Below are 26,729 nucleotides of genomic sequence, written 5' to 3' on the forward strand. Positions count from 1 at the left end.
AAAACATCTTTTTTTAAAACAACTATATTCTTCTGAAAGAGTAAGAGCACAGTGACAGGCATTTTAAACAAGTACTTCTTATTTATTCACAACTCAGATAAAGTTTAAGGAAAGACAAAAGAAATACAAAGGACAACATTAAAATGAAAAGGAATTTTAGTGACTGAAGTGAGTTTCTACAGCCAGGGCTCTCCACACGCTTCCAAGTATTATCCAAGCACTGCAGCTGCAGATTTCAAATCAATCCCATACAAACCGCTATGACTATTCCCTTTGAAACCAAACTGGGAATGCGAGTGAGCCACCTTTATCTATGAGTACACAAACCATCCAATGCTTCAGTTTCAGCTCAAAGCCACACCTATCTTGTACAAGGTGGAATCTGCAATACAATGTCAAGCAGCTTTTCATTTTGTCTGAGCTCTGCTGTAGGAGTCGGTGGCGGCCCTCTGCACAGCTCTGGTGTCGCAGTCAGAGCAGGCTGACGCTGGCAGCCTGGAGGTATCCCTGCAGATACTGCAGCGCTTCTGCGTTCAGGCTGGCGCTCAGCATGGACAGAACCTGGGCACAGGGGAGCACAGCTGTCACTGGGTGAAGCACAAACCCCTGCTGCACAGAGCCACACACAGAGCAGCAGCTGCCCACGGGGAAAGCAGCAGGCAGCCTCTACTTACCCACATCTCGGGGAAAACAAACATGCTATGGGCTACAAGAGCTACCTGTACACTCACCTTGTCTAATTTATATCAGCTGCCTGAATTCAACAAGTGCATGCAACCAATCAAACTCGAGACACATGTTAGTTATAGACCATCAGGTGTGTAAATTTTCTTTTTAAAAATGGCATATTTAAACTTACTGCAAAATTATGTGCTGTGAAAATAAAGCCTTTCTAAGGCTCCTAAGGAAAAACCTTACAAAAGCTATATTTCAATGAAGAATAAAACACAGCACGATCTTGCATTCTAGTTATGACCTACTTCATTTTGCTGATTAGCAAAGAGCCATTCTCACAAAGGTGTTCTCTGCAGGATGCAGCATCAGCATGCAAGTGCACAAGTCACCTACCCTGCCTGGGCACGCTGTGGACAGTTTGTGCAGAGACTGTGCCAGATGGATTCGAGGATTGTTCACCATCTGACCTACAGGATCGTGTTCCTTCTTCCCAGCAAAGGCCAGCTGGGAGAACGCAGTCTGATAGCCTGGAGTATCCTCTATGTCAATGAAGTGCTCCTCGTCAGGGATCGTGTCATCCTCGGGCAGCTCAAAGAGGCCGATGAGGGCCTGCAGCAAAGGAATCCTGGAGCACACAGGGGAGGGCACAGGTGCAGTGCTTAGGACTGGCTGTACTTTACAAGAACGCTCAGGTTACTTGGGACCCCTCACACTTTAGCCTTTGCAGGTACTTGCTTGGCTACTGAAATGGTAAATGCCCAAGGTATGCTGGAGCAGAACAATTGCAGGTCTGAATATGTTACAGGCATAATGTGGGTACTCCTATCAACAGCATGAGCAATGCATTTACAGGTCAAACTGCCATGAAACATAGCTAAAAAGAGATTACTTCAAAAACAAAGCTCTAGTTTGGGGATCTAGTCTGGGATCCAGTGATTGTCATAAAATTCAAACTACCAGGCATGCTGGACTGTTTGACAACCAAACTTCCCTGGTAGCTTTCCCCAAAATTCCACTCTCAAGCTGAGATACTAGTTTCTCTGCCAGGTTATGAATATGCTTAGGTCTCCTGACTAGAACAGCTGTAAGTCAAAATTGAGCCTAGCTTTTCAGAAAGAATACAAGCTGGAAAAAAGCAGTGTATTTCCCTAAATGGATTTCCTAAAATGTATTTCCCTATTTTCCCTAAAGGTCCAGCTAGCCAAATCTGTGCTATCTCCATCAAAAACATCTCAAATCAGTTCTGTCATCCTCTCCGAAAATACAGTTTCATTTGCTGAAAAACAGAACTAGGATGAATGGCCTAAAACAGCCTTGTGGGTCTGAGGAGATCACAATGGAGTTCCAACAAGAACGTATTTTGGTCTGAGCTCCCATTTTCAATAACTCCAACAGCCTCACTAGCACAACCTGAAGAAGTGTGGTACCTACCACAGTTTGGTGTACTCAGTGTCCATCATGGGAGGACATTCTGTTAATATTTTTGTAATGCCAACAGCACAGATTTTCTTTTCAACATGTCCAGACACTTTCTGGATTTCAGGAATTATAATTTTCTCCAACACCATTCCAAACATCCTATGGTGGCATTGAGAGAAAAAGTATTAGAAAGCCTCATTAGCCTTATGGTGACAAAAGAGAACCAGAAACAGTATGAATCACTAGAACAGAAACAACCAGATAATTTGTTAAGATGCTGCCCTGTTGCAGTAGACATTTCCACATACAAACTTTTCACAAAGGATAACGACTAAAAACATCAATATTTCCTTTTTATAATCTTCTTAAATTAGAAACTTGAACTATCAGTGAGGAACTGTGGTCAGAAATTCAGAAAAAAAGAGACTTTCTAGACAAATAAATGAACCACATTGAGAGAAACATTTGGCCAGTCAAATCAGTGATAAATGTAGTTTGACAGTCTAGCTAAACAGACAACTCTTTCTTACTTCAAAGATAGATAAAAATAACACAGCCATATTAAATATAACCCAAACAAAAAAACATACTAACTTTGGCTGTATGCTGTCAAATATTTCTTGCAGAGCCAATGCCCCATATCTTACACAATACAAGTTAATGAAGACAAGGAAACCTGTAACAAAAAAAAATTCAAAGTAAAATTTAAGGTGAAAACAAAAGAATAGCTTTAGAGTCAGCAGCAAACTACATTCCAAGTTTTTCAAGGGGATAGAAATGGCAGTCTATATGTGTTCAGTTTAAATGAAGTACTTGAACTTGCTGCCTTGAAATTTGTGTAAAACCTCATCTTTAACATAGCACAACACAAAAACAAGGTGGTACAACAAGTTATTCCTTTTTCCCCTTACAGCAGTTATAAAAAGGTATTAGAAAAGCCATTTGCAATTTTTTTTCAGATCAGAAACCAAAGAAACTCTTCCAAAAACTCTACTTTTAGCAGAAAACTTCAAACAATGCAGACCCTGAGGTGAGGTATGAGCCTCCACAAGTGCAGTATATTAAAAGCACCACTTCAACTTTATTTGTGGAAGATCATTATAAGCAACTTTATCATTCCTGTTCCTATAAGGTGGCATTAACCAGATTTTATAGGGCTAAATAATGGACACTGCATAATTTGGGTAGCAATAGTATCATTAAAATAATTTAATAACTATGACAATCTTCTTATGACAGCATGAATAACCAGAATATGTATTGCAATAATCTGTCACAGCTTTGCCAGTTTAACATAAAACCTTATCAATAAGTTTAGTCATACTGAGGCCAAAATGACACAAGCATGGAATATTTCACAGCACTAACACACAACTACAGGTAACTACAGGATGTGTGGTCAGTATTGCTGTGCTGCACGAGAGGGGGAGTTTGCTGCTCTTGGTTGGAGATTAAATGGAGACATTTTCAATAATGACATCACACATTAAGAAAGGAAGGGAAATATGAAAGTCTTGTTCATCATTTTAATTCCATTCCCTCAATTTCATGAAGTGTCACCTGCTATGGTGACTGCCCCATACACCCCTCCTGATGACAAATAATTTGCAGCAAGTCCTAGGAGCCCCCACTGTCCCTCCGTCCGCGCATCCGCGGGACGCTTGCTCTGCACAGCTGCACCTCTGAACTGCTGCTGTCACCACAGCAAGGAACTTACTTTTGATAAATTTTGTTGTTTTGGAATTTTGAAGTCTTTGGAATAGCAGAATGAAGATCTGTTTCCTGTACTGGTCAACTGATTCACTGGAAATTTAAAAGGAAACTTATTCAATTCACACTAGGATTTTACTGATGTCACTTCACAGAAAACATATATAGAATCATTCAAACTATTTGACTGAAAAATGTGATGTTTTCAGTTGTTAAAAATTAGCATTTGGCATGTCCATACACTTTATAATTAATGTCTACAGAAGATAGCTTTAAATGTAATTTCAGCTTATACTCACGGAGGCATATGCTCAATGATACTGTTTAGAAGATAGAACCCTTGGTGATCATTAGCTTTAGAGGCAATCAACTTCTGGAACACACCTAACAATCCAGGCTGCAAGAAAAGCAGATATAAAATCCTAGACAACAATTCCTCATATGTGACCCCACCAGAAAATTGACCATTACCATCTAAGGCATACACCAAGGCAAAAGCCTTCCTAACCTAAGCCAGGATTCAGTTTTTATGGTTCAGGACAAGGAACTGGCCTGAACCATAAACTGGCCAAAAACCTCTCACTCACTCTTCTCAAGATGGTTCTCAACAGAACTGAGAGTTCTCATTATGCACATGTTTAACATGAGGCAAACAAGACAGGAGAACTGTGGAAACTTACCTGCTTGCAAGAATTAAGAGCAGGAATTTTTCATCTCAGTTGATAAAAGCATAATAGCCTAGAGTTCATCTTATCCACGTAACAGAAAAGCACCCAAAAAGCTACCTTCACAGTATTAGTCTGTCCTTATATGTAAGCACCAAACTGCACAAGTGCAGCTGTCTGCTGGAGCTCCCCCAGCCTGGAGGCTCAGGGCACCCTGTCTCCAGGCCAGGCCTGTGACTGCCCTGGGAACTCACGATTTTGTCGGCGGCGGCGCTGGCGATGGTGCTGGCACCGCGCTCCAGGTAAGCCTGCAGGAGCCTGACCAGAGGGGGAATGTTTCCTGTCCTTTCCCAGAGAACTGGCTGGAGCAGATGGGGAAACAGTGCCATATAAGACGATGGGATTTCATTTTTATGCATTTCTAGAAGTAGTGACATCACTTGAAACACATAGGGAATGAACTCTGGAAGAGAAACGATGACATTTACAAAGTCAGACAACATGGTCACTGTCAGTTCCCAGAAACCACATATCTATGCATTGAACCCATAATTTTGATATCACAAAGATTTCAATAAATAAAACTCTGAAGAAAGATATGTAATTATTCCAAAAATTAGCAAGCATTGCATCTATACACTTTCTATCTCCTCTACCCGTTAATGTTTCAGAACATAAAAAACCAAACTACTAGAAAAAAGGCAATAGAATTAAGAATCATATGAAGAGGCTTCAGAGTAGTGATTGCTAAATATTTTAAGAATGCAATTTAAAATAAGTGAGTGCTGTTGATGTATGGAACAATCTAACAGTTTCAGACTGTGAAAATGTTGTTTCTCCCCTTGAACTTCCTGTGCTACAACAAACCTGCCGTAAGGTAAATCCTAGAAACCAACCCCAGTGGAGAGAGCACAGGCACTCACTGACTGTCCTTACCTTGCACATCGTTCTGCAGGATCTCTGTGAACACCAGGAACAAAGCCTCCTCAAAGCTCCCCACTGCCTCTGGGTTTGCCTTGCACGTTATCCTTATCGACAAGCAGATGGACTCAAACATATAATGGTTAAAGTGAGGTTTGCTGGGATTCTGAAAACAAGTTACAAACAGATAAATCAATCCAAACTTGCACAAAAGTCACTTATTTTGCTAAATATATTTTTTATTTCAACTGAGGACTAAATAAAGTAGCATTTCGGACTAGGGATACTTGTAACTTATGTATTAATATACGTAGGTTGCTTATGAAATTAATTCCATAGATAAAAGCAAACATAAAGACCTCTAAGGCATAAAGGAGAGGGGTTTTTTGCAGCAAGTGTTTTTCAGAAGCTCTATATAAACTACCAAACAGAAGAAAAACCAGAAAAAGATTATTTTCCCATCTTTCAAGTGTCCAGTCAATTCTCTATTGAATACTCCTTATAAGCTGCAGCTGAATTTAAACTGTACAGAGAAGTAATTTTCAGGACAATCAGTGAAGGTATTCTAAGGCATTCCCTATTTGTAAATGGTCAAGAATTTGGTAAGTCTAAATAAAAAACTAAGAGAATTTTACCCAACTAATGCAGAAGGGTAATTTACTTAATTCAATCCCACATTTCAATGCCAATTATTATTGGCTTCAGAAGTTTCATGGGCAAAGAATACAGGAGTTGTGATAAAACCAATTATTGTACTGGTGGCCTGTGCACAAGCAAGCATTTATACTGCAACAAACTAGCATTACTGAAAGAGCTGTATGCTGCTCTTCATATGCTGCTTCTAAATTTCAGATGAGAGCAGGAAGAGTGATCTGAAAATATGTTCTAAAAGGCAGGTAGTACCTCACTGGAATGCTGTTTCAAATTAGTTGCATCAGAAAATACTCAACTATTTAGAGTATTCTAACAGAACACCACCAACAGGACACAAGTCCTCAGCAAGAGTGCTCTAAAAGGTAAAAGGTGACCCTTTTCTGTTTCTTTACCTTACTGACAGCCAGCAGTTTCTGTGTGAGCTGTGTGATGACAGAAGGGATGTATGGAATTATGGACTCCTGCAGCAGAGAAAAACTCCTCATGATGGCTGCAAATAAATGGAAAATTTTAGCTTCTGAAGACAAAATACACTTTTGCCACTCAATATATGCCTAAATCCTTTACCTTTTACTGTTAAATTAGGATCCCAAGGAATTAGGTACAGAGCAAAGAGTACCTGCTGCAAGAACATTCAATTTATAATCATAACAAAGCATAAAACAAAGCCTCCTTATTCTCATTCTAGAGATGAACACAGGAGATCAAGTAACTTTACAAAGGCCATCACATGTCCTGGGCAAGTCTCAGATCTCAGCATCCCCTTAGCCACGATCAGATCTGTCCTTTCACTAGCCATGACCACATGTCCTCCCCATGACCAGACTGCTCAGATCTTCCCCTGACACTGTCCAGGGAGCTGTCCTCACTACAAGACTACCATTTGAGACATAACTTAGTACCATTATGTTTAGTGTTTCTCTTTGGTACCATAAGTTTAGTTGAAGATGACTTGACACAGCCTGGTAAGTAACTGCAGACTCTTCAACACATTTGCATAAAACAGGTTTTGCAAATAAAAATGTCAGGAACCTGTAACTGTAGGCCTTTACCTCAAGTTAACCAAGGTATTCTTATATTGCAGGACTCATTAGGCATTTACCTTTCATAATGTATTCATTTTCAGATGAGCCAGGAAGTGTCAGAGCTTTGAAAAGGTTTGTTAACAGCACTTCTACAAACGGTGCCATTTCTGCAGCTGTAATGCTGTTAAGTGAAACACAGCTCTTTAATGATGAAAGAGTCAGAAACTTCAAGCCTTATACAATACCATAATATATGACACAAAGGATCCCCTACAGGTATTTCTCATCCTTAATACACAAAATCTATTAGCAATGAATTTATTTCTGCTTGAAAACTTACAGGGTAGTATTATTTGTCCCTCTCATGGTAAACAGTCTTTCAAGAGCATGGGCTGCATAGGTATGGACCACAATACTTTCTGCTTGGAGATGATTGATTAAGAGAGGAATAGACAGCAGTAGTTGTTCTTTTGGTACCTACAAAAGTATAGCAACAAATCTTAAGTATGTTAAAAAATACAGATGGCTCAACTCTAAGAGCACAGCCAAGCTCATCAGTGAATGCTTGGCAGAGGGAGGTATCTTGGGAGGCTCCTCCTGTTGCCCCTTCACATCTTAACAACCAGCAGGCACCTACTTCTGTCATGGCTCATATACTTCCCCTGAACACCAGTGGTACACTGCACTGCAGTAAGTGCAGATAATCCTAATGTATATTTCCTTTTCCATTTTACTTTGTCTTAATAGGTAATTAAAAATATCAAGGTTTAAAAAAACAATATCACAGACATTTCATAAGAAATTAATAAAGGTAATCAAGAATTTAGAATAACATGGAATATTTTCTCACCCTATCTCATGAATCAGAAAAGATAAAGGACAAACTGCTGTACTCTGTAACAATTACTGCAATGATACAAGCAATTAAGGGTATTTGGACTAACATTGACTTGGAAATGTCTGAGTGTGTCACAGAATTAAGCAGCTAAGATATTCAGTGTTCCCACAGCATATGGACAGCATATAGACTACATGTTAATTGGATATTTATAACAATATCATTTACTTTCTAAACTAAAAATTCAGTATGAAGTGTTGTATGTGACTGACAAGCACCTGCTGAGTTAGCATATGGCCAAGTGTGATAAATTAGGCTTGGCAAGTATAAAGTAACAACCTACAATATGGTTTTCCATAAGAGTGAAAGAAAAACTTACTTGGTTTCTAAAAATCATGATATATTTGATACCATCTGCTTTTAGCACAGGGAATTCATTCACTGAAATAGAAAAATATGCATACTTCATTGATACTCCTCATACAAATGTGATTACTAAACATGTACTATATATACAAGTGACACTTGACACTACATAATAATTTTCTCCTGTAGAAAATAATACAGACAATGTTTTTCTACATTTCTTAGTTCCTGCACTTTCATATGGACACTGTTAGAATATCAGTTTTAGGAACAAATCACATCCCAGTACCATTAAAAGTACAGTCCAGCTCAGATGAAATTTCATCTCTGGTTTCAATTTCAGCAGCCTTCAATTACATATTTCGAGACATCCCACTATGCTTCAGCTGTAGTGAGATAATTGTTAAAGTATAAAATAAACCACGTGGTTCAAATCTAGACATCCACAAATCCAGATTCATCAATAGGGTCTCAGTATTTTAACTTCTCAGGGTTTTGTAGAAGTTCACCATAAGGTCTCAAATACAGAAATCAAATTACTTTGATTCAACAAGTTTAAGCATGTAGCTGATAACAACCATGTATACACATGCCCTGATCTTTCAGAGAGCAGATGGTAAGGTGGCAATCCACCTTGCTGCAGGAGCTCCTTCACTGCTGGCCAAACGAAAAAGAATTTCTGTGTGCCAGATGTTAAGAGCCCATCCCAGAGATTCTGCTGACAAAGGAGTGCTAGAGAATTCACAAACAATGCTCACTGTCAAGGTTATGATACATTACAAAAATACCCTACCAAAATTAACATTAACATACCAGTAGCAGACTTTAAGTCAGGTTGAATGTGATTCACAAAGAATTCTGTCAGATTAACGAGTTCATTGGCCTGTGTTATGCCATGCTGGAAGAAGCAAAAAACAACTCTTATTTTTATATGTTGACATATAGGCTGCTAGTTTTCTTACTAATTTTTAAAAATTGCATTTTTTGTAAGAGAAAACTAATAGTAATCTCTTTTTAAACGAGGATTTTTAGATTGAGATTTTTCAATGAAGTGTTATAAATTAGTCTATATTTGCCATTAAATAGCATAGAAAAAGACACAAACTGCAGTTTCCTAAATGCTACCAGACTGGTTCCTGTTACACATCACTAACAACTGCTGGGCAGCAGTACACACCTGGCTTCAGGAAAAGACTGAGAACCTTCCCAAAATTGCATAAAATGATGTACATATTTTACTCTGTTTGCCTCAAATCTGTCTTGTAAAGACACTGAGATTTGAACTGTAACAGCATTTAAAATCTCTAGTAGTACATCTAAACTTGTTCCATAGGACATTTGACACATGCTCCTGTTTCCAAATACAGGTTAGCCCAGCTGTGCTTTGTCAGTGTCTCCAGCCTATCAGCAAGTAGGATCTTATAAAGGGCAGCTTTTCATCTCATCACCATGAACTAGTACACACAGTTACTCCCTTTCTGAAGCAGCTTAAACAAACAGCAGGCCTCATCTGCACTGTAATATCTGAATGCAGACAGATTACAATGAATGAAACAAACAAGTACCTTTTGTGTCTGAGCTTTGGATGCCAAAGATGTTACAAGGTAAATAGCTGCATCTTTGTGCTTCCAGTTAGCAGATGGATTCTTTGCATATTCTTGCAGCATAGAATTAACATATCCAGAAAAAATCCCCGTCACAGGTCCTTCAAAAAATTTGCACAAGCCTCTGACCAGATCACAAGCCGCTCTGCGCCTGGTGTCAATATCTGCATGAGAACCAAAGATTCTTAGGATACGAGAAAGCAGACAGCTTTTCATACTAATAAACAAAATAATCAAAACAGTAACAGCTTCTCAACTTACAGTCACACCCCATGTCAATTATTGCAACCCTCCACACTGCTGTGTAAGAACAGCTGTAATTCTTTCATTTCCTGTCACAACTGGACTAACTGTATGCCAAGGAGAAGGGACACCGGCCCCTGAGCAGTGGCAGCAGGCAGGCAGGGGGGCTGGCACTGGCTGGACATTATGCACACAAAGGTGCTGGCTCTGGCTGGGAGGGAGTTCATGTTCACTCTAGTGTTTTGTACCAATGACTAAAGCTGCTGGGAACACCCAGGGTTTGGCTGCTGCTGAACAGCACTGCCTCAGTGTCAGGGCTTCCTCTTCCTCCTGCTCTGCCTTCCCAGCAAGTAGCTTGGGGCAGGCAAGATGCTGGGAAGGGACAACCTGGGCAGCTAATCCAAACTGACCAGCAGGATATTCCATGCTGTATGACATGCTCAACAATAAAAACTGAGGGGGGGTCTGGAGGAAGTAGCCATTGCTCAGGGTCAGTCTGGGCAGAAGTCTCCCTGTGGGCAATGGTGAGTCACTAACTTCTCTCCCCTTTCCTTACTCTTTCTTTCACTTAAACTGTCTTTTCCATGAATCTTCTCACTTTCACCCCTCCCACTCTTGCTCCCATCAGATTGCAGCAGGCTGAAGCCCAAGCCAGCTGCTGGCCCACCACACCTGACAGTACATTTTTGTGAAAAACTTCACAAATACCAAAAATGCAGCCAATCCTGCTTAAGAATGATGTTTTCTTGAAAAAAGTTCAAAAATGTTTCCTCCAATTTTCTCCTCCACTGCAAGCACACAGTAATTTCTTCAATCTATTACGAAATGCCATCACTTCCAAAGTGTCTGTCAGTGAACTGCTGGTGGCCCAGCCCTGTCACAAGAGGCTGGTTTGGCTCCCTGGGGCTCTGGCCTGGCTGCAGAGCACAGCCTCCCCCTGCACTCCAGCAGCTGGGCTGGCACAGCCGTGTCCCAGGACAGACACTGCTCTGAACACATGCCACGTCCCAGCCTGGCTGCTGGCCAGCTGGCCTGAGCACAGTTTGTGTGCAACCCCAGGCAGAATTTCAACCTCAACACCAAGAGTCTCTCCCTGTCACTTAAAACTCCACACATAGGATACACAACTGGCTACTACTCAGCATTCACTTATAGGCTGTATTTGCTGAAATGAGAATGTAGGCAGTGCAGAAGATATACCAATCCAATTAAGGAAAAAGCCTTATAAAAACATAAAACATTGTTCAAAACAGAAAGACACTGTGATAAGCATATCGTGACACTAGGCTTGATCACAGACTGGATAACATCCAGCTGGGGGTGGTGTGTGGCAACCTTCTCAATTTCAAAATAAAGTTATAAAAGCTTCAGTAAATTGCTTCAGCTCTTTAGAGCTGTATTTAAAGACCAAGTATTCTTAGTATAAATCTGTGGATTACCAGATCCTTCCAAATCCCTTCTTATATACTCTTCAGAATTATCTTCAAATGCCTCTTCATCAGCCGCTGAAAATACAAAATACATGGAAGTTGAAGTAGTGAAGTCACTGGTTTTTATAGTTAAAGGGTGTATCATTATCAGCTTGCTATTTTTTCCAAAGACCTTTCTATAACATTAATATTAATTAACAAGAGATATCCAACCAGACTAGTCTGTTTAGCTTCTGTCCCACAAATTAGTCTTTCATACCCATGGGCTGATGTATTGATTCTAAGACAAACCTCAACACATATTCAACACCAGATGTATTTGAAGAGCCTTTCAGAGTCATAGACTTAAGAGAGAGAAGCTTCTTATCATTGCAATATATTTTCACTGCATTTTAAATATAAGATCAGTATGAGCATCAAAACCTGGAGAACTAAACACTTCAATTTGGTATGCCTGATATTCCTGCCTATTTAGGCTCCTTGAATTACTCAGATACTCATTTTAATTGTAGAAATTTATTGGTGGCACATGACCTAGACTTCCTCCACTCATGTGATTTCAACATGAAAAGTTAGGTATATTCATACAACTCTACAAAGCCCACAGGACAGCAATCTGCTGCAGAAACTTGGGTTTGAATCTAGCACTAAGGTACACAAGAGGGAATCCTCAATTCTTAGTCCTGCAAAGCAACATGTCATGATAATTAGTTAAGATTTTTGTTGTGTTTTTCAAAATTTAAGTCTCAAAAACTTACCTCTAAATTCCATATTGGGAACAATAACTTTTTCACAGATGCTTGTCAATGTATTCTGGTCCTCAAACAGATGCTTGTAATGTGGTCTCTCACAAACTGAGGCCAGAAACTGGATCGCGTTACTGACCAGCTACAGCACACAAACAGAAGGCAAAACTTTAGCATGACTGATCCATTTATGATTTACCATTAAACTTGACAAGATCAGATTTTAGCAACTCACCAAGTCATACTTCACTTCCTGGCCAGTTGTGACTAACAGATTCCAGATTGCCGTTACAAAACGTGGCAGGTATGGCTGGAATTCTTCATCATATTTTTGAGCATATAAAGCAGCATTATCACAAATTTGTGATTTCAAGAGCTCCAGCAATCCAGCTTCCTCTTCATCCTCACATAAAACAAAACTAAGAACTTAAACATCCAAACTTCAACACTACTTTAACATTAGAAGTATCAATGTATTTACGTTAAATATCTATATCACCGTTTTGCCATGTCCTAAACAGGTAAAAGAAATCTCTCTCATTGTACCTAGAACTACTGTATTTTGCTGATCTGTACCCAAAGTACTTTTCAAGTTAGAAATCATACCTACATTTCATATCAAGTACTATGTACTTGAAAACAGACACAATAATTCACACAAAATTAATTTACAAATGTAATACAAAAAAGACAACACAAGGCATTGAAAAATACACTTAGAAGCCACTACATCATGATTCTTTAATTGGAGTAGTTGTAGAAGTTCCTCCCCTTCCCCAGATCACAGATGTTCGTGGAACCACGATGTGAACTGGGAAACTGAACTGGAATTAAAAAAAACAACTCAACCAAAGAGCACCCCAGTTCTGTCTGCCCCTCTTCCCTCCACCCCCACCTTTCAGCTTTACTGCCTGTCCCAGTTCAGCTGCACAAGTGCTTGTGCTGGGAGCAGCCCACAGACACAAGAGAGCAGCAAAGTTTCTTTTAGCAGAAGGGTAACTAGAGCACAACATACACTTAATATGCCTCCCTATGTGTTGTCAAGAAATTTATAGTTGTTTTAGCTCCATCAAGCAGCAAACTATTGTGCTGTGATGATGTGATGATGGAAGACATCAGCACTTAAAATGCAGAAAACATGCACAAAAGTAGCTGGAGCTTTGCTGACCCAGTATCAGCTTCCACCAGTGAAATTACTGATTCTTTAACTGGACGGAGACAGCAAATACTGAAGTACTTAAGAGCTGTCTTGCCCTCTGTGTTCAATTGTTTCAAGTTCTTTAAGACACCCTGCTTTCTAGAACCAGCTGACAGATACAGAAAACCTGAGCCCTGTGATGCTAATGGCCAGGTTACTTCAGCAGCTGTTCTTGAAAGAATCAACTCAGTGATGAGTATTGGTAATTTGGTTTCTGTGCATAGCTGTATACCTGTAACTATCATACGACTTGAAGAACTGAACCTCAAATTTCTTAGACAGCAGAGCAACTTCTCTTAAACTCAATTTTCTTGAAGTCATTCTACTCCTTTGTTCACCCCACAAAAAACCACCGCATTGCTCAGAATCAGACCTAAGTTGTCAGTCCACCCTCTCCCCTAGATACAAACCAGGTGGTTTATGCAGTACTTACATCAGTCTGCAAGAGTTTATTATCTAAAGTTAAAAGGCTATGAAAGTTTGTCATCCATGTTTCCATGTTATCTTCAAAAAACTCAGGAAGATCCTGTGAAAGAAAAGCATATATCTACATTTTAATTTCTGACTGCACTGCCTAGATAACATACCTACACTGGAAGTAGTGCATTCACCTTATAATCTACTGAGGGACAGTAAGCTGTGGAAAACAATCTTCAAATTGAAACAGTGCCCCTTCCCCCTCCCAAACAAAAACTGCTCTGGAAGAGCCCTGGAGTACAACTAGTTCCAAACAAACCAGCTGCTTAGACTCTAACCAGCTCACATTTTTATAATGAATGAGCCTTATCACCTCTCATTCTCAGAACAAGAAAGCACAAGCCTTTTTTAACTCCTTGTTCCTCTGCCCCCTAACGAAGGGCAGCCCAAGGAATCCAGGCACAATCACACTTCACAGGCTTGCATTCATGCTGAGACACTAAATAAATGTCACCTCAGCAAGGGAGCTTTTTACCATTTCCCACAGAGCACTAATGTCCAAAATGTAGATGTGATTCCAAACCCAGACAACCCACAGTGCTCCCAGAATTACTGCTCCTACAGTGCCACAGAGCTGCACGTAACAGACTCTCACCTACGTGACCCAGCTCCTGTCAGTACAGGCACCTTTATAAAGGGCACAGTGAACAGAAACTCAGGCTCTGGACTCCTGCCTTTCCCAGCTCCTCCTCAGAGGCCCCATACAACACCTCCTTGAAGCAGTGCCAGCTCAGACTCTCTTCAACTTGTGTTTACAAAGGGCCAAGCCAATGTCTTAAATAAGCCTTCCTTACTGTGCTTTTACTTCAGCAGACACTGGTGATTTTTCTTTTTGCCATGAAGCATGGCCCTCAAGGCTGCCTCAAATGATTTCTACAGCACCAGCTTCTTCAGAACAAAGCAAAACTATCCCAAGAACAAGGAGATTCACCTGAAAATTTAAACTGTAGAACAGCTTCGCAATTAGAATGAGAGAAGAAAAGAGAACCTTCAGGGCACTGGCATCATTTGCATGCGTGCTGCAAAGTTCAATAGTTGCCTAGAAAAAGATGCAAGACTGTCAAGTACAAAACCCACACCAACAAAAAGCATTGAAGTGTCATGATCGTTTTTTTAAACCAGAAAATAGGGTTATTTTTAATCCTTTTATCAGTATTGTTAGGTCTCACTTCATTGAATTTGAACCCCTTTAAGAGTTTCGAACAACAATTCTTGAGTTTTAATTATACAGGTATCCACAGCAAGCAATTTAGAACATGAAACTTCTTTTAGAAATGACTCAACAAGAAATACCTTAAAGAGATTTGTCAAGGGTAAAGCAAAGGCATCAAGAACAAGTTTGATCTCTGTCCATAATTCATTTGACTTAAATTCATGGCGGTACCTGACAAGTAAGAGAGAAACACATGAAAAGTAGAATAGTCTTCTAGTTATTACTAAATAGTCTTCATTTATTTCTAAATTAATTCACACAGAATTTTGTCTTGCGCTGAACGTTGGAAAAATACTGTAAAGTAACAAGAACGAAACAACACGGTTCAAAACCATGCAAGGTGTATAATTTGATAACTACTTAAAAGGCGTATGTAGAAGTCATACTACAGGCTTTTGTAAATGTCCAAAATTAAGTCTAACAGTAAAACATGCCAGCTGAACAGAACTTTTACCATCCATAACCAAAACCCCTCCTTTGCAGTACCTTTTAAATAAGGAGTGGGCGGTGCGCAGAACCCCATTGATGACGTGGAAATCTCCGCTCTGAAAGCGATTCACCATTTCTGTCAGCAGGTCTGGCCACTTCTGAGGGAAGTCCTCCCGCCCAATAATACTGATGGCATCACTTAACTGCAAAGGAAACACAGCCATCACTGACAGAACAGCACACAGCAGTTGTGCCAGATGCTGCCAACATCCCAGAAAATCCTGGTTATCCTTGTCCGATTCAATAATCACTGGATTAAATATCTACTGCTTTCCACACAAATACAAAAATCTCACTTTAAGCTTACACAGTCTCACTGTCTAGAATTGCTGTTTAACTAATATTAGAACTTAGCTATAAGATTACAGTAATCATCTTTAAAAAATGTTAAAGTACATAGAAATACCTGCAACAATATCCTCAAAGTTATTTGGATCAGGTTGATCTCACTGGTAAGGGAACTGAGCTCTGCCAATAACCATAGCCTCAAGACATGCTTATTATATTCCCAAAGTTTCATGGATACAACCAGGAATGACATATTACCTGCTTCTGAATTTGTTCTGGGCTGCTAAGCATCAAGGGCACTATGTTGGCTTTAATGGCTATTCTGTCCGATTCACATATTTTGTTTGGTTCATCCTCAACCTAAAATGAAGAGAATAAGTTATGGGCATATCAGTATTCTCCAGGCAATGAGAGATGATCAGCATTTCAGAGACCAACTGTTTATACTGATTTATGTAACTATTAAAATGCTGAAGAACCTAAGAAGCAAACCTGTTAGAGACACTGCCTTCAATGAATCTGGAACAGCAGTATTTGAAAAAAGCTGAAAGAAATAATGTCCTTCTGTAAAACTCTGAATAATTTTTTTTCTCTTCCCTAAGGGTAACTTTTCAGGTCAGCAACTGAGCAGCAGTGAGGGTAGGTGCACATGGCAATGAAGTCCCCACATTTAACCAAGTCACCTCTGCCAACCCCACAAATTGATTTTGTGTGAGCTGTCTCGAGCCATCCTTTCTAGAGACCGTGCATGAAGGTGCAGGTTACACAATCAAACCCTAACATTGACTTTAAGTTATCTAACCAGTTCAAAAGACCAATCAGCTCCAAGTCCAGTCAGTCAGCAGTGCCAAGTAGTACAAAACTGGAAAGCTGCTACTAAAGCAATAAAATAATGAGGTGGCTTGTCCCAATCAGTAACAGCAGTGACTGTCACATTATCTGTGATGACGGCACTGAAGCTCAGAGACTTAGAAATCATCCAGCAATTAAAAGAGAAAAGCACCTCCAGGGAGACACTCAATCTTGAGATACCTTCAGCCTGGTAGCACTACCCTTCTCACATCCCTTTTACCATCTTTCCACACACTTAAATCAAAAGTTAACAATTTCAGAAGTGCAAGGTATGCTTATCCATACCATCAGTCACTAATGGGGTTCCCCTGGGCTCAGTACCGGGGCCAGTACTGATTAATGACTTTACTGATGACCTGGATGAGAGGATCAAGGCCTCTCTCAGCAAGTTCACAGATGACTCTGAGTTGGGTGGGATGTGGATCTGCTTATTGTGCCTTAAAAGGATGATTAGTTCTTAGCACATTTTCTTACTGGAATACCTACAATTCTCCAGTTCCTTTTAATGTAATTCTTGAACGTTACAGAGGCACAAACTTTGATGACATTTTCCTGTGATTTCTCCAGCAGCGTTAAGAGTAACAGTGGATAGTTCTGGCTTCCTTCCACAGATTCAAGGAACTTTTCCGCTGCAAGGGAATACACTGCGGTTAGCAAAGCCCAACTGCTTTCTCTGACGGGAATCCCACGACTTCTCAAGTGTCTGTTTAAAATACCCAACACAAACACTTCCCAGAGCTTCACAGGAACATGTCTGACAAAAGTTATCTCAGCTTCTTTGCTCCCCAGCTCCTCACCACTCCTGCTGTCAACAACAGCTCTGGATCCCCAGCAGGATGGGGAAATACTGCCTCCTCACCCTTGGAAAAGCCATAACCCCAGAGAAGAAAATCCTCACTTGTTGGGAACAGCAGCACTGTTTTAAATATCAGCAGTGCAAAAAAAACCCCAAACAAACAAAAACAAACAAACAAAAAAAAGAGAGCAAGAATACAGAAAAATAAAATCACAAAAAGCACATAACATTATTTCTATTTATATCCACCCTTCATTAGGTTTTTTTTTGGGTTTCCCTTTAAAAGGATACTGAGAACTTCTGTAAAGAGGTTATTGCATAAATACCCACTGATGTCTGCTACACAAAGACAGGAGAGACAAATAGAAACAGAACTTTTTTGTTCTCAGTCATGAGAATCACTTACCAGGTCGCCTTATAGCAGGATCTGGATCTAGTGTTTTCTTTAGATATTCAGTTAAAGTTTGTAAATTGGCATCACTGAGCTCCATTTTGGCAGAACCTAAAACCCACAAGTAGTTTTGTTACAACCAGAGATCAGAAAATCCATGCTAAAGCTACCCATCTAAAAGCAGATCCCACAGAAGCACCAGCAGCTCTTCTGGACAATTCCTCAGAAGCACAGCCCCAGCAGGCTGCCCCAGGCACAGCAAACACCCCACTTCTCAAGCTACAGGTCACTGCTAGCGTGGCAGATGGACCCCAAACCCCAGAAAGGGCTCACACATCCTGCACACATGAACCAGGTACAGCCAAAAGATGATCTCTTGCCTTTTCAGTACAACAGGAACTTGGTTCTGCTTTTGTTCTGCCAGCCCCAGAAACTGTTCCTGACTGAAATAGCTGAACAGTCCTGCCCTACATAATTGTAAACAAAACAATTCAAAGTGTGTTGAAGAGTCAAGGCTTTTTCAAAAAATCAAAACCTCCTTATTAAAGAAAAATCCAAAAGAAAATACTCTTTTTAAAAAGAGACAAAAGATTGTGCAAAGCCACTTAGTTTATCCTCCCTGTAAAATTAGTTCAGACTAGAGGGGGAGCTAATTTAAATGCAATACTTTTTACAGAATATCTCTGCAATAAGTCCATATTGCTCCTCTCTAGTAATCCTCACACACATATTCTTATCTGTACCACAGTTATATATTTACTTCACAGCCTGCACTGGAATAATAAAAACTACAGCAATACTATGACAGTAAGATGTGCTTTAATGGAGATGTTCCTCTGGACATCATCATCAATCCTGCCCATCCTTCCCACCACCAGCAGCACAGTTCACTCCCTATAGAGGTCATGAGGAAGCAAATGTTTCCATTTTTCCTCTGGAGTTTCTGTTTAGTAGAAGTGACTGAAATTTACCTGTTCTGCTTTGGAATTGTTTCATGCTGATCACCAGTGCAATAAACAGTTCTGTATAAGCACGCTTGCAAAGGCAGTGAGTTTTAATGACACAATTTTTATGTCAGTTATGGCATCTATATAATTTTAAAAGACAGCAGCAGTATCCTCTTAAATTAAATGAATGTTAATAAGCAAATCAGATCCTAACATATTTTGCAAGAAATAAAAATCTACCTGAACAGTCCTCTCCCATGTTTCCCGTGCTTTTGGGTTTACTTGTCCATAGTATTGTTCACCAATTCACATCCACCAATATATTTTAACCTGTTACCTACATATGCTTATTTCCTTCTCTTCCTCTAACTCCTCGTGTTTGCTTTCCAGTACGAAAAAACATTGGTGGTACTTTAGCTGGAGTGATATGATGCTTTCTGTTGGGTTGTGGCATGCGTCTGCAGAAAAGGCCTCAAACAACCCATAAAGCGTGCTTCATACATCACCGACTTTAGTCAAACTAACGCAGACCCCTTACAGAGAAGAAACCCAAACCGAGCACAACGCGGCCGTGCCGCTGGGGCTGGGACCGGGACGAGCTTCCCCCAACTGCATCCCCTCACCCAGCAGCGACCGAGCGCCCAAGAACGTCCGGGACCCAGATCCGCTGGGAAAAACCGTCCCGGCCGCGCTCTGAGGATCCCCGGGGCGCTTCCAGCGGGGCAAGGCCGCGCCGGAGCAGCCCGCGCCCCTGCGGCGGGACCGGCCCGCGCGCCCCCGCGGCCCGCCGGGCCGTGCGCCCGCGGCACGCTCGGGGCGGCTCCGTCCGTCCCGGCGCCGGACCGCGCGTGCTCCGCTCGTGCAGCCTCCTGCGGCGCCCCGCAGAGGCGCCGGCCGGGCCGGGCCGGGCCGTGAGGGGGCGGCGGGGCCGTGAGGGGGCGGCGGGGCCGGCGCCGGGCGCGATCCCGAGCGGCCCGAGCCCTCAGACTAACTCGGTCCCCTCCCCCGCGGCAGCCCGGACTGGCAGCTGCCGCAGCCAATCGGGGGCGCGGGCTGTGCAGGCCCAGCGGCCTCGGACCAATCGCGGGCCGCGGGAGGCGGGCGGAAGGGCCCAGCATGGTGCGCTGCGCCCGTGGCCGCGCCGCGGGCCCAGCGCCGAGCGCGGCGCGGAGTCGGCGCGCAGGCGGCCGCGGTGCCGCCGGCGCGTGGGAGCGCCCCAGCCCCATCGCCGTGCGGGGCAGCGCATCCCGGCCTCACCTGGCGGCTCCCCCCGGCGGCGGCGGCGGCGGCTCCGAGCGCTCCGGCTGCGCTTCACATTCAAACCGCCGGGCGAGGGCGCGGCGGCGGCTCCGTAACCGCATCGCGCGGGGCGGTGACATCTCGCTGCCGTCCGGCCAATCAGCGCCCGCGACGGCCCCGGGCCCGCCGCCGGCAGCCAATCCGCGCCGCGCTCAATGGGCGGCGGCCAATGGCCGGGCCCTTCCCACAGGGCCCCGCGGCGCCTCTCGCAGCGCGGCGGCCGAGCCCCGCCCCGAGCCCCGCCCCGAGCCCCGGGACGGGGCCGGATCCGCGGGGCACGGCCGGAGCCCCGGGACGGGGCCGGATCCGCGGGGCACGGCCGGAGCCCCGGGACGGGGCCGGATCCGCGGGGCCCGGCCGGAGCCCCGGGACGGGGCCGGATCCGCGGGGCACGGCCGGAGCCCCGGGACGGGGCCGGGATCCGCGGGGCACGGCCGGAGCCCCGGCGCTGTCAAGGGAACGCGCCTGGCTCCGCGGCGGAGCCGGGACGAGGACGGAGCGTGCGGGATAAAAGACGAAGCGGAACCCCCAACCCCGCTGGAGCCCTGAGCCGCTTAAGAAAGCGCCTGAACAAAAAAGGAACACTTCGTAAAACTTTATTGATTTATCACTTGATTAAAGCATGGAATATTATAACTATTATACATCGTATTTTCATGTAGAAAACTTTACATAGTTTTTCATATTATATAATTTTGGTATTCTCTCAGAACTCTATACATCCAGTGGCAAGTAATAGTCTTTAAATTATTGATAGTAAATGCACTTAATACAGAAATATTAAAACTCAGGCATTTTAAATATGTGAAAACATACATTTTAAACAAAGGTGCTGAACAAACTCAAGTTACAGATTAAAGGGAGATGCACTTTTGACAGAGTTACTATTTTTAATCTTTTTCCTGAATAGTAAAACTGAGCTAAAATCTGGGGGGTGTCGGTTGTAGTAGTGGACATTGGTTTAGATTGCTCTGTTTACAGTTTAGAATGTGAGGTACCAGACTTGAATAACAAACTGCTGTAAAAACAAACTTTTCCTGGATGGTAAGACACAACAGAAGCAACATGAAGGGCGTTTTTAATCGCCTCAAAAGGGAAGGTTTAGGGTTTTCCTCATTAGCATCCTCTCGTCCCTTCCCTCGGGAAGCCTGAAGTGACTCCTGACAACAAAGCACACGGAGACTCCAGGATTTCTGCCAGTATGGGCAGGCGAGCTGCAGATCCTCTGTTGCACAGCCCGTGCAAGAGCTTTCTCTCCCTCCCTGGACTGCCCCGTCCTGCTCTGCACACAGCCAGCTGGCACCACTGCAGGGCTGGCACCACTGCAGGGCTGGCACCACTGCAGGGCTGGCAGGAAGCAGCTGGCACCACTGCAGGGCTGGCAGGAGCCAGCTGGCAGCACTCGGGCTGAGCTGCAGGGGCATGGAGGTGGGTTCGGCCCTTCCTGACTCAGGAGGAAGCCGAGCACACCCTGAGCACACCCTGGTTATTGCTGTGCCGGGCTCAGGGCCCGCAGGAACGGGCAGGGCCGGGCTCGGGGCTCTGACAGGAACGGGCAGGGCTCGGGGCTCTGACAGGAACGGGCAGGGCTCGGGGCTCTGACAGGAACGGGCAGGGCCGGGCTCGGGGCTCTGACAGGAACGGGCAGGGCCGGGCTCGGGGCTCTGACAGGAACGGGCAGGGCCGGGCTCGGGGCTCTGACAGGAACGGGCAGGGCCGGGCCGGGCTCTGACAGGAACGGGCAGGGCCGGGCTCGGGGCTCTGACAGGAACGGGCAGGGCCGGGCTCGGGGCTCTGACAGGAACGGGCAGGGCTCGGGGCTCTGACAGGAACGGGCAGGGCCGGGCTCTGACAGGAACGGGCAGGGCCGGGCCGGGCTCTGACAGGAACGGGCAGGGCAGGGCTCGGGGCCCGCAGGAACGGGCAGGGCCGGGCTCTGACAGGAACGGGCAGGGCCGGGCCGGGCTCTGACAGGAACGGGCAGGGCCGGGCTCGGGGCTCTGACAGGAACGGGCAGGGCAGGGCTCGGGGCCCGCAGGAACGGGCAGGGCCGGGCTCTGACAGGAACGGGCAGGGCTCGGGGCTCTGACAGGAACGGGCAGGGCTGGGCTCGGGGCTCTGACAGGAACGGGCAGGGCCGGGCTCCGGGCCCGCAGGAACGGGCAGGGCTCGGGGCTCTGACAGGAACGGGCAGGGCTGGGCTCTGACAGGAACGGGCAGGGCTGGGCTCGGGGCTCTGACAGTGCAGCCACCCCCCAGGCCCTCTCCTCCTTCGGGCTCTGCAGACCCTGGGTTGGTTGGACAGCACGTACCCAACCTCAGCAGTTTGTAACGGGTATAAATACAAAAGCTTTTCTTAAGGAGAAGAACAGTCTCAGACCAAAGGCTGAAGGGAAGCATGGATTAAATATCCTTATCCTATGTGCAGAGAGAGACTACAAATGCTGCCCCTTACAGTAAAGAAAGCCCATGAAGCTACTGTGAGGTCATTTAAGACCTCAAAATTGAGACTTTTTTCAAGACATGACTGTAGGGCTTTCAAACCCTACAAACACGTGCAGCTGGGCCAGGTGTGTCTGATGGGACATGAGGGAACACATTCCATGAGGCAGTGACACGTTCCAAATCTGAAAAATAATGGTTCAATATTTCCCTTAGGACTACCTACGACCAGAAGAAAAGGAATAGCATATTATTATAGATTTAAATAGAATTAAAATAAATACTTCATTTGCTGCAGTACCCAATGCAGTGACATTCCCAGGGAATGAGCAGCTACACGAGATGCAACACAAAAGGATATTCCAAATGCAGCAAGTTAAATACCAGCATTGCTTATTATTCAGTCTTCTCCTATTGTCATATATAGCCATTCACTCCCTTCTACTCACTTGCAGGGTATAGATTTAACCTAATGGGCATTTAAAAGGCAGAGCCACAACTACCACTCTTCTTTGGTTAAAAATAAAAAGTGAAAATAAATTGTGAAAGCTTTGTCATTACTACTGACTGTAAAACCTTTCTCAAACAATGCTTACACAGGACAAACTCATGTATTGAGGAGCACCATAAAAACCCTTTGGAAAAAGATCACAAAAAACAAACCAAACAAATAAACAAAAAACAACAACAAAAAACCCCCCAAACAATAACCAAAAACCCCTCTACAGACAGCACATTCCCAGCAGCTCAGAGCAGCATATCCCAAGACAACCTCACCCGAGGCCATCCTACCAGGAAACTCAAATCAGAAAACAAAATAATGTTATACACCTAGTTCCATTCAAGTAGGTAGGTTGTTGTTGCTGTTTGTTGGTTTATTTTTTTCTTTAAATACTGTTAATATTTTAAGTTAGCTACTCTGGATAGCACAGCAGTTAATACTACTTTGCATTATTTTAGCAAGTGGAGCCTCTCCTCCCATCCCAAACTTTCCCGGTTTAGAAAAGTCTTGAAACTTGAAATTCAAAATTATTTCAAAGGTCAAGACATCATCCTGTTATAGAAACATTGTCACAGAAACCTAATGCATTTCAAGGAAAGCAAGCAAACTCTCTTGGGCAGGCAAAGCTGTGGTCTCATGTCACATCTTGCTTCACAGAAAGCCTTCAAAGCACAGAATTGTGTTGTTAACTTAGAGCATGTGAATGAACTTGTTTAATTTTGCTAGAGCAGTTTTTTTTGGAAATTCAGGTTTTTAGATGCCACTAGGAACTAAGAGTTGAGAACAAAAATCATTTGCACAAAATGACAAATCAGAACATGCAGATCTGCAGTAAAAGGAGACAAACTTGCATTAAGGACTGGACTTTTTGCTAAGCAGTCATCATTACTGCTAAATTATATTCAAGGGTCAAAAAGGTGGGTTTATTTCTTCTGAGCCTTGTTTTTGATGTTCTTGTGTATGCTCTATGATCTGCCAATGTAGGAAAGGAAAAGGAATGCAATTTCTTTTTCTTAAATGACTTTAACTCAAGCCTAATAAGCTAAAGGAGTAGATGCTATTGGTGCTCCTGATGTAAAATCTTCCATAAAACTAAAAATAAGTCTCAGAAGATGCAGCACTGATATTAAAAAAAAATTATGTCATTTGCTAAACAGGAGGAAAACCTTCTCCAAATATCCTCCAGGCTGTCCACGTCAACAGCCCAGTGCCCTGCCTGGCCTGGCCACAAAGGAAAACCCAGAGGGACCTCGGGTGGTCACTGGCCACCACAGTCAAGTTTATTATGAACACTTGCCAACATCACAAGGCTACACAAACACAGTCATTAGTTCCAAGGGGCATAACTTCTGTGGAGAGATCCAGCTGATTTATCAGCTCTAGCTGGGGTGAAAGACTGAGCAGTACATAAAAGACTAGAAGAGACGTACTGGATCATACAAATGATTAGCACTGAAACAAAGAGACTGCACACCTACTGTATTGACTCTGTAAGCAATAATTTAAATAAAACTGCTGACACTTCTGTAGGATGGACAGAACAGGATTATTTTCCTCATTCCCAAATGCCATTGTGGTAAGAATAACTTGCTCCTGTGGTGCTACACCAGGGTCCCATTTTTTCCCATCCACTTCAATCCATCTCTGGCCACAGCTTTACGTACAGGCCGGTGTAAGAGCCTCACAGGGAGCTACCAGGAAGGCAGGCTGGTGCCAGCTGCGCGTGCCTGCTCGCCCGTGATGCAGATGTTGAAGACCACCCCGATGCGCAGGAAGAACTTGCGCAGCACCGCGCGCAGCTCGGGGATCAGGTCGAACTGCATGATCTCACACAGGTACGGGTAATAGGTGGAAGCGTGTGCCCTGAACTAGCCAAGATACAGAAACAGAACGTCATTCTCGACTACTAGAGCAAAACAAAAAGTGTTGACACATTCATGGCTACAGCAACTGTTCAAACACCAGGTCTCACCCAAGCCCCCCGATGGCCCAAGGGCGCCGAGCTCCGTGCTGTTTGCTGTTACCCCCTAAACAGAGTCAGGGCTTTCTAACTTCTCAGCCCAGAGGAAGTACCAGAGTCTTTGTAGCAACATGAATATTTGGTTTTCCTCAAAAGGGCCAATATCCTGAAAATTATTCTTGCCATGGCTGTCAAGGAAACTGGGATTCCAATTTTACAGGGGTGAAATTCACCCTTACCATTCCTGTGTGGCTGTAATACAGCATAAGCCTCTCCCTTACTGCACACTCATTGTGCTTTTATATGAAAGCTGTTCAGTAATTCTATCTGCATTCCCACACAACTGGGAGTTGCAAGGATGCAGCCCCATTTCCACAATGCAGAATGCCTGCAGACAGTGGAGCTGCAAGGACAGCGCTCACTATGAGGAGCTGCCCACCTCCAATCTGGATGGAAATAAAGACAGAACTCAGGTTGAAGCAGGAATGAAAGACACACCAAATGCAGACGTGACTTCCAGCCCATTCTTACCTTATCATCGCTGATTTTTAGTGTTTTTGTTAAAAGCAACAGCAGGAGATTGGTCCAGGCTTCTCTGTGGCTTTCCGAGTTGACAGTAATAAAATATGCCAGGGCTTCACTGCACACACTGCAGAGATGGCACAGGTCACACAAACCATAAAAAAAACCCTTATAAAGTTTTTATTATGTGCTCTGTTTGTCGTCTCAGTGTACTTTGTTTTCAAGCAAGATGTTCCCATGGAAAGTTTTCAATCACATGCAACAACTTTAACTACACAAATTTGCTTTTTCTGGTACAGGAATTGTTTCCGATAACTGAACTGAAATACTTTTCATGTAACTGAATGGAAATATTTGGTGACAGAGAAGGAAAAGGAAAATTAATCTGCCTGATAAACATTTTGTAATTGAAGCACTGTCACTTTCAACCTGCAAACATTATTTCCTGACCCTGACATTGGGACAGCTTAGGCAACAGCACCACAAGAGAGCTCTCCCTCCAAATTTGGACTGGTTTAATAAAGATCTGCACAGCTCAGCATCATACATTAAGGAAAAATTATTATTGTATTAATAAATTTTTGGTCCCTACTGCAGATTGGCAACACAAGGTACAAACTGTACCACTCACTATGGTTATTTTTAGGGCACTCTTTTAATTAAAAAAGGACTAAGATTAACATGTCCATATGTGCTGGTAGATCAGAATCCATTGTATTAGTACCAAGAACAAGTTGGGAGATCTTCACTTTTGATAAGACACTAGTACTTTCAACTTTTATGTAGCAACTCATCCAAGTATCTTTTTATATAATTTTAGAACTATTTTCTACATTTGTTTAAATTCCAGGTGTACAGCAGCTTATACTGCACTCTTTTCAATTAATGTATCCTATTATATCTCTATCACTGTGTACTCAGCTGGGAAAACTATTCAGACACTGGCACCTCCATAAGGAAAAGCCTACGTCAGGCAAGAAGGTGCTCCATCTATTCCAGGCAGATGCTTCCTTACTGCTAAGTGAATTTAGAGTGCAGAGTGGCCACACCTCCCAGA

The 26,729-nt window shown here is 43.3% G+C and overlaps 3 protein-coding genes across 7 annotated transcripts in view; all 3 read right to left on the bottom strand.

Moving 5' to 3' along the window:
- Positions 1-61: 61 nt before the first annotated feature.
- On the bottom strand, positions 62-20,325 carry CSE1L (chromosome segregation 1 like). 4 transcript variants are annotated; one of them, XM_064391878.1, is made up of 26 exons: positions 20,205-20,219; positions 18,381-18,467; positions 18,016-18,111; positions 17,300-17,442; positions 16,220-16,321; positions 15,671-15,816; positions 15,265-15,355; positions 14,903-15,010; positions 13,928-14,020; positions 12,532-12,699; positions 12,309-12,438; positions 11,560-11,625; positions 9,839-10,041; positions 9,087-9,171; positions 8,287-8,348; positions 7,410-7,546; positions 7,147-7,250; positions 6,437-6,534; positions 5,406-5,556; positions 4,724-4,932; positions 4,104-4,201; positions 3,812-3,897; positions 2,689-2,770; positions 2,107-2,253; positions 1,069-1,300; positions 62-561 (listed from the first exon to the last, which is right to left on the bottom strand). In XM_064391878.1, exons 3-26 carry the CDS (start codon positions 18,098-18,100, stop codon positions 472-474), a joined length of 2,916 nt encoding a protein of 971 aa, XP_064247948.1. In that variant the 5' UTR covers positions 18,101-18,111; positions 18,381-18,467; positions 20,205-20,219; the 3' UTR covers positions 62-471. The 4 variants fall into 4 exon arrangements, with proteins under 4 accessions (XP_064247948.1, XP_064247947.1, XP_064247949.1 ...); XM_064391877.1 differs by lacking the exon at positions 20,205-20,219 and adding an exon at positions 19,289-19,529; XM_064391879.1 differs by lacking the exon at positions 20,205-20,219 and adding an exon at positions 19,188-19,203.
- Positions 20,326-20,825: 500 nt separating this feature from the next.
- ARFGEF2 (ADP ribosylation factor guanine nucleotide exchange factor 2) overlaps positions 20,826-26,729 on the bottom strand; it is a 35,552-nt gene continuing 29,648 nt past the window's right edge. For both annotated transcript variants that reach the window (XM_064391875.1, XM_064391874.1), the window contains exons 38-39: positions 25,682-25,799; positions 20,826-25,058 (exon numbers count right to left, since the gene is read on the bottom strand). In XM_064391875.1, the coding sequence (XP_064247945.1) occupies positions 24,882-25,058; positions 25,682-25,799 (295 nt within the window). In that variant the 3' untranslated portion in view covers positions 20,826-24,881. The remainder of the gene's footprint in view (positions 25,059-25,681; positions 25,800-26,729) is intronic.
- Positions 21,750-22,646, bottom strand: LOC135282323 (basic proline-rich protein-like). Its single transcript, XM_064391957.1, has one exon. It carries the CDS (start codon positions 22,644-22,646, stop codon positions 21,750-21,752), a length of 897 nt encoding a protein of 298 aa, XP_064248027.1.

Source organism: Passer domesticus, chromosome 16 (assembly GCF_036417665.1).
Source record: "Passer domesticus isolate bPasDom1 chromosome 16, bPasDom1.hap1, whole genome shotgun sequence".
NCBI lineage: Eukaryota > Metazoa > Chordata > Aves > Passeriformes > Passeridae > Passer > Passer domesticus.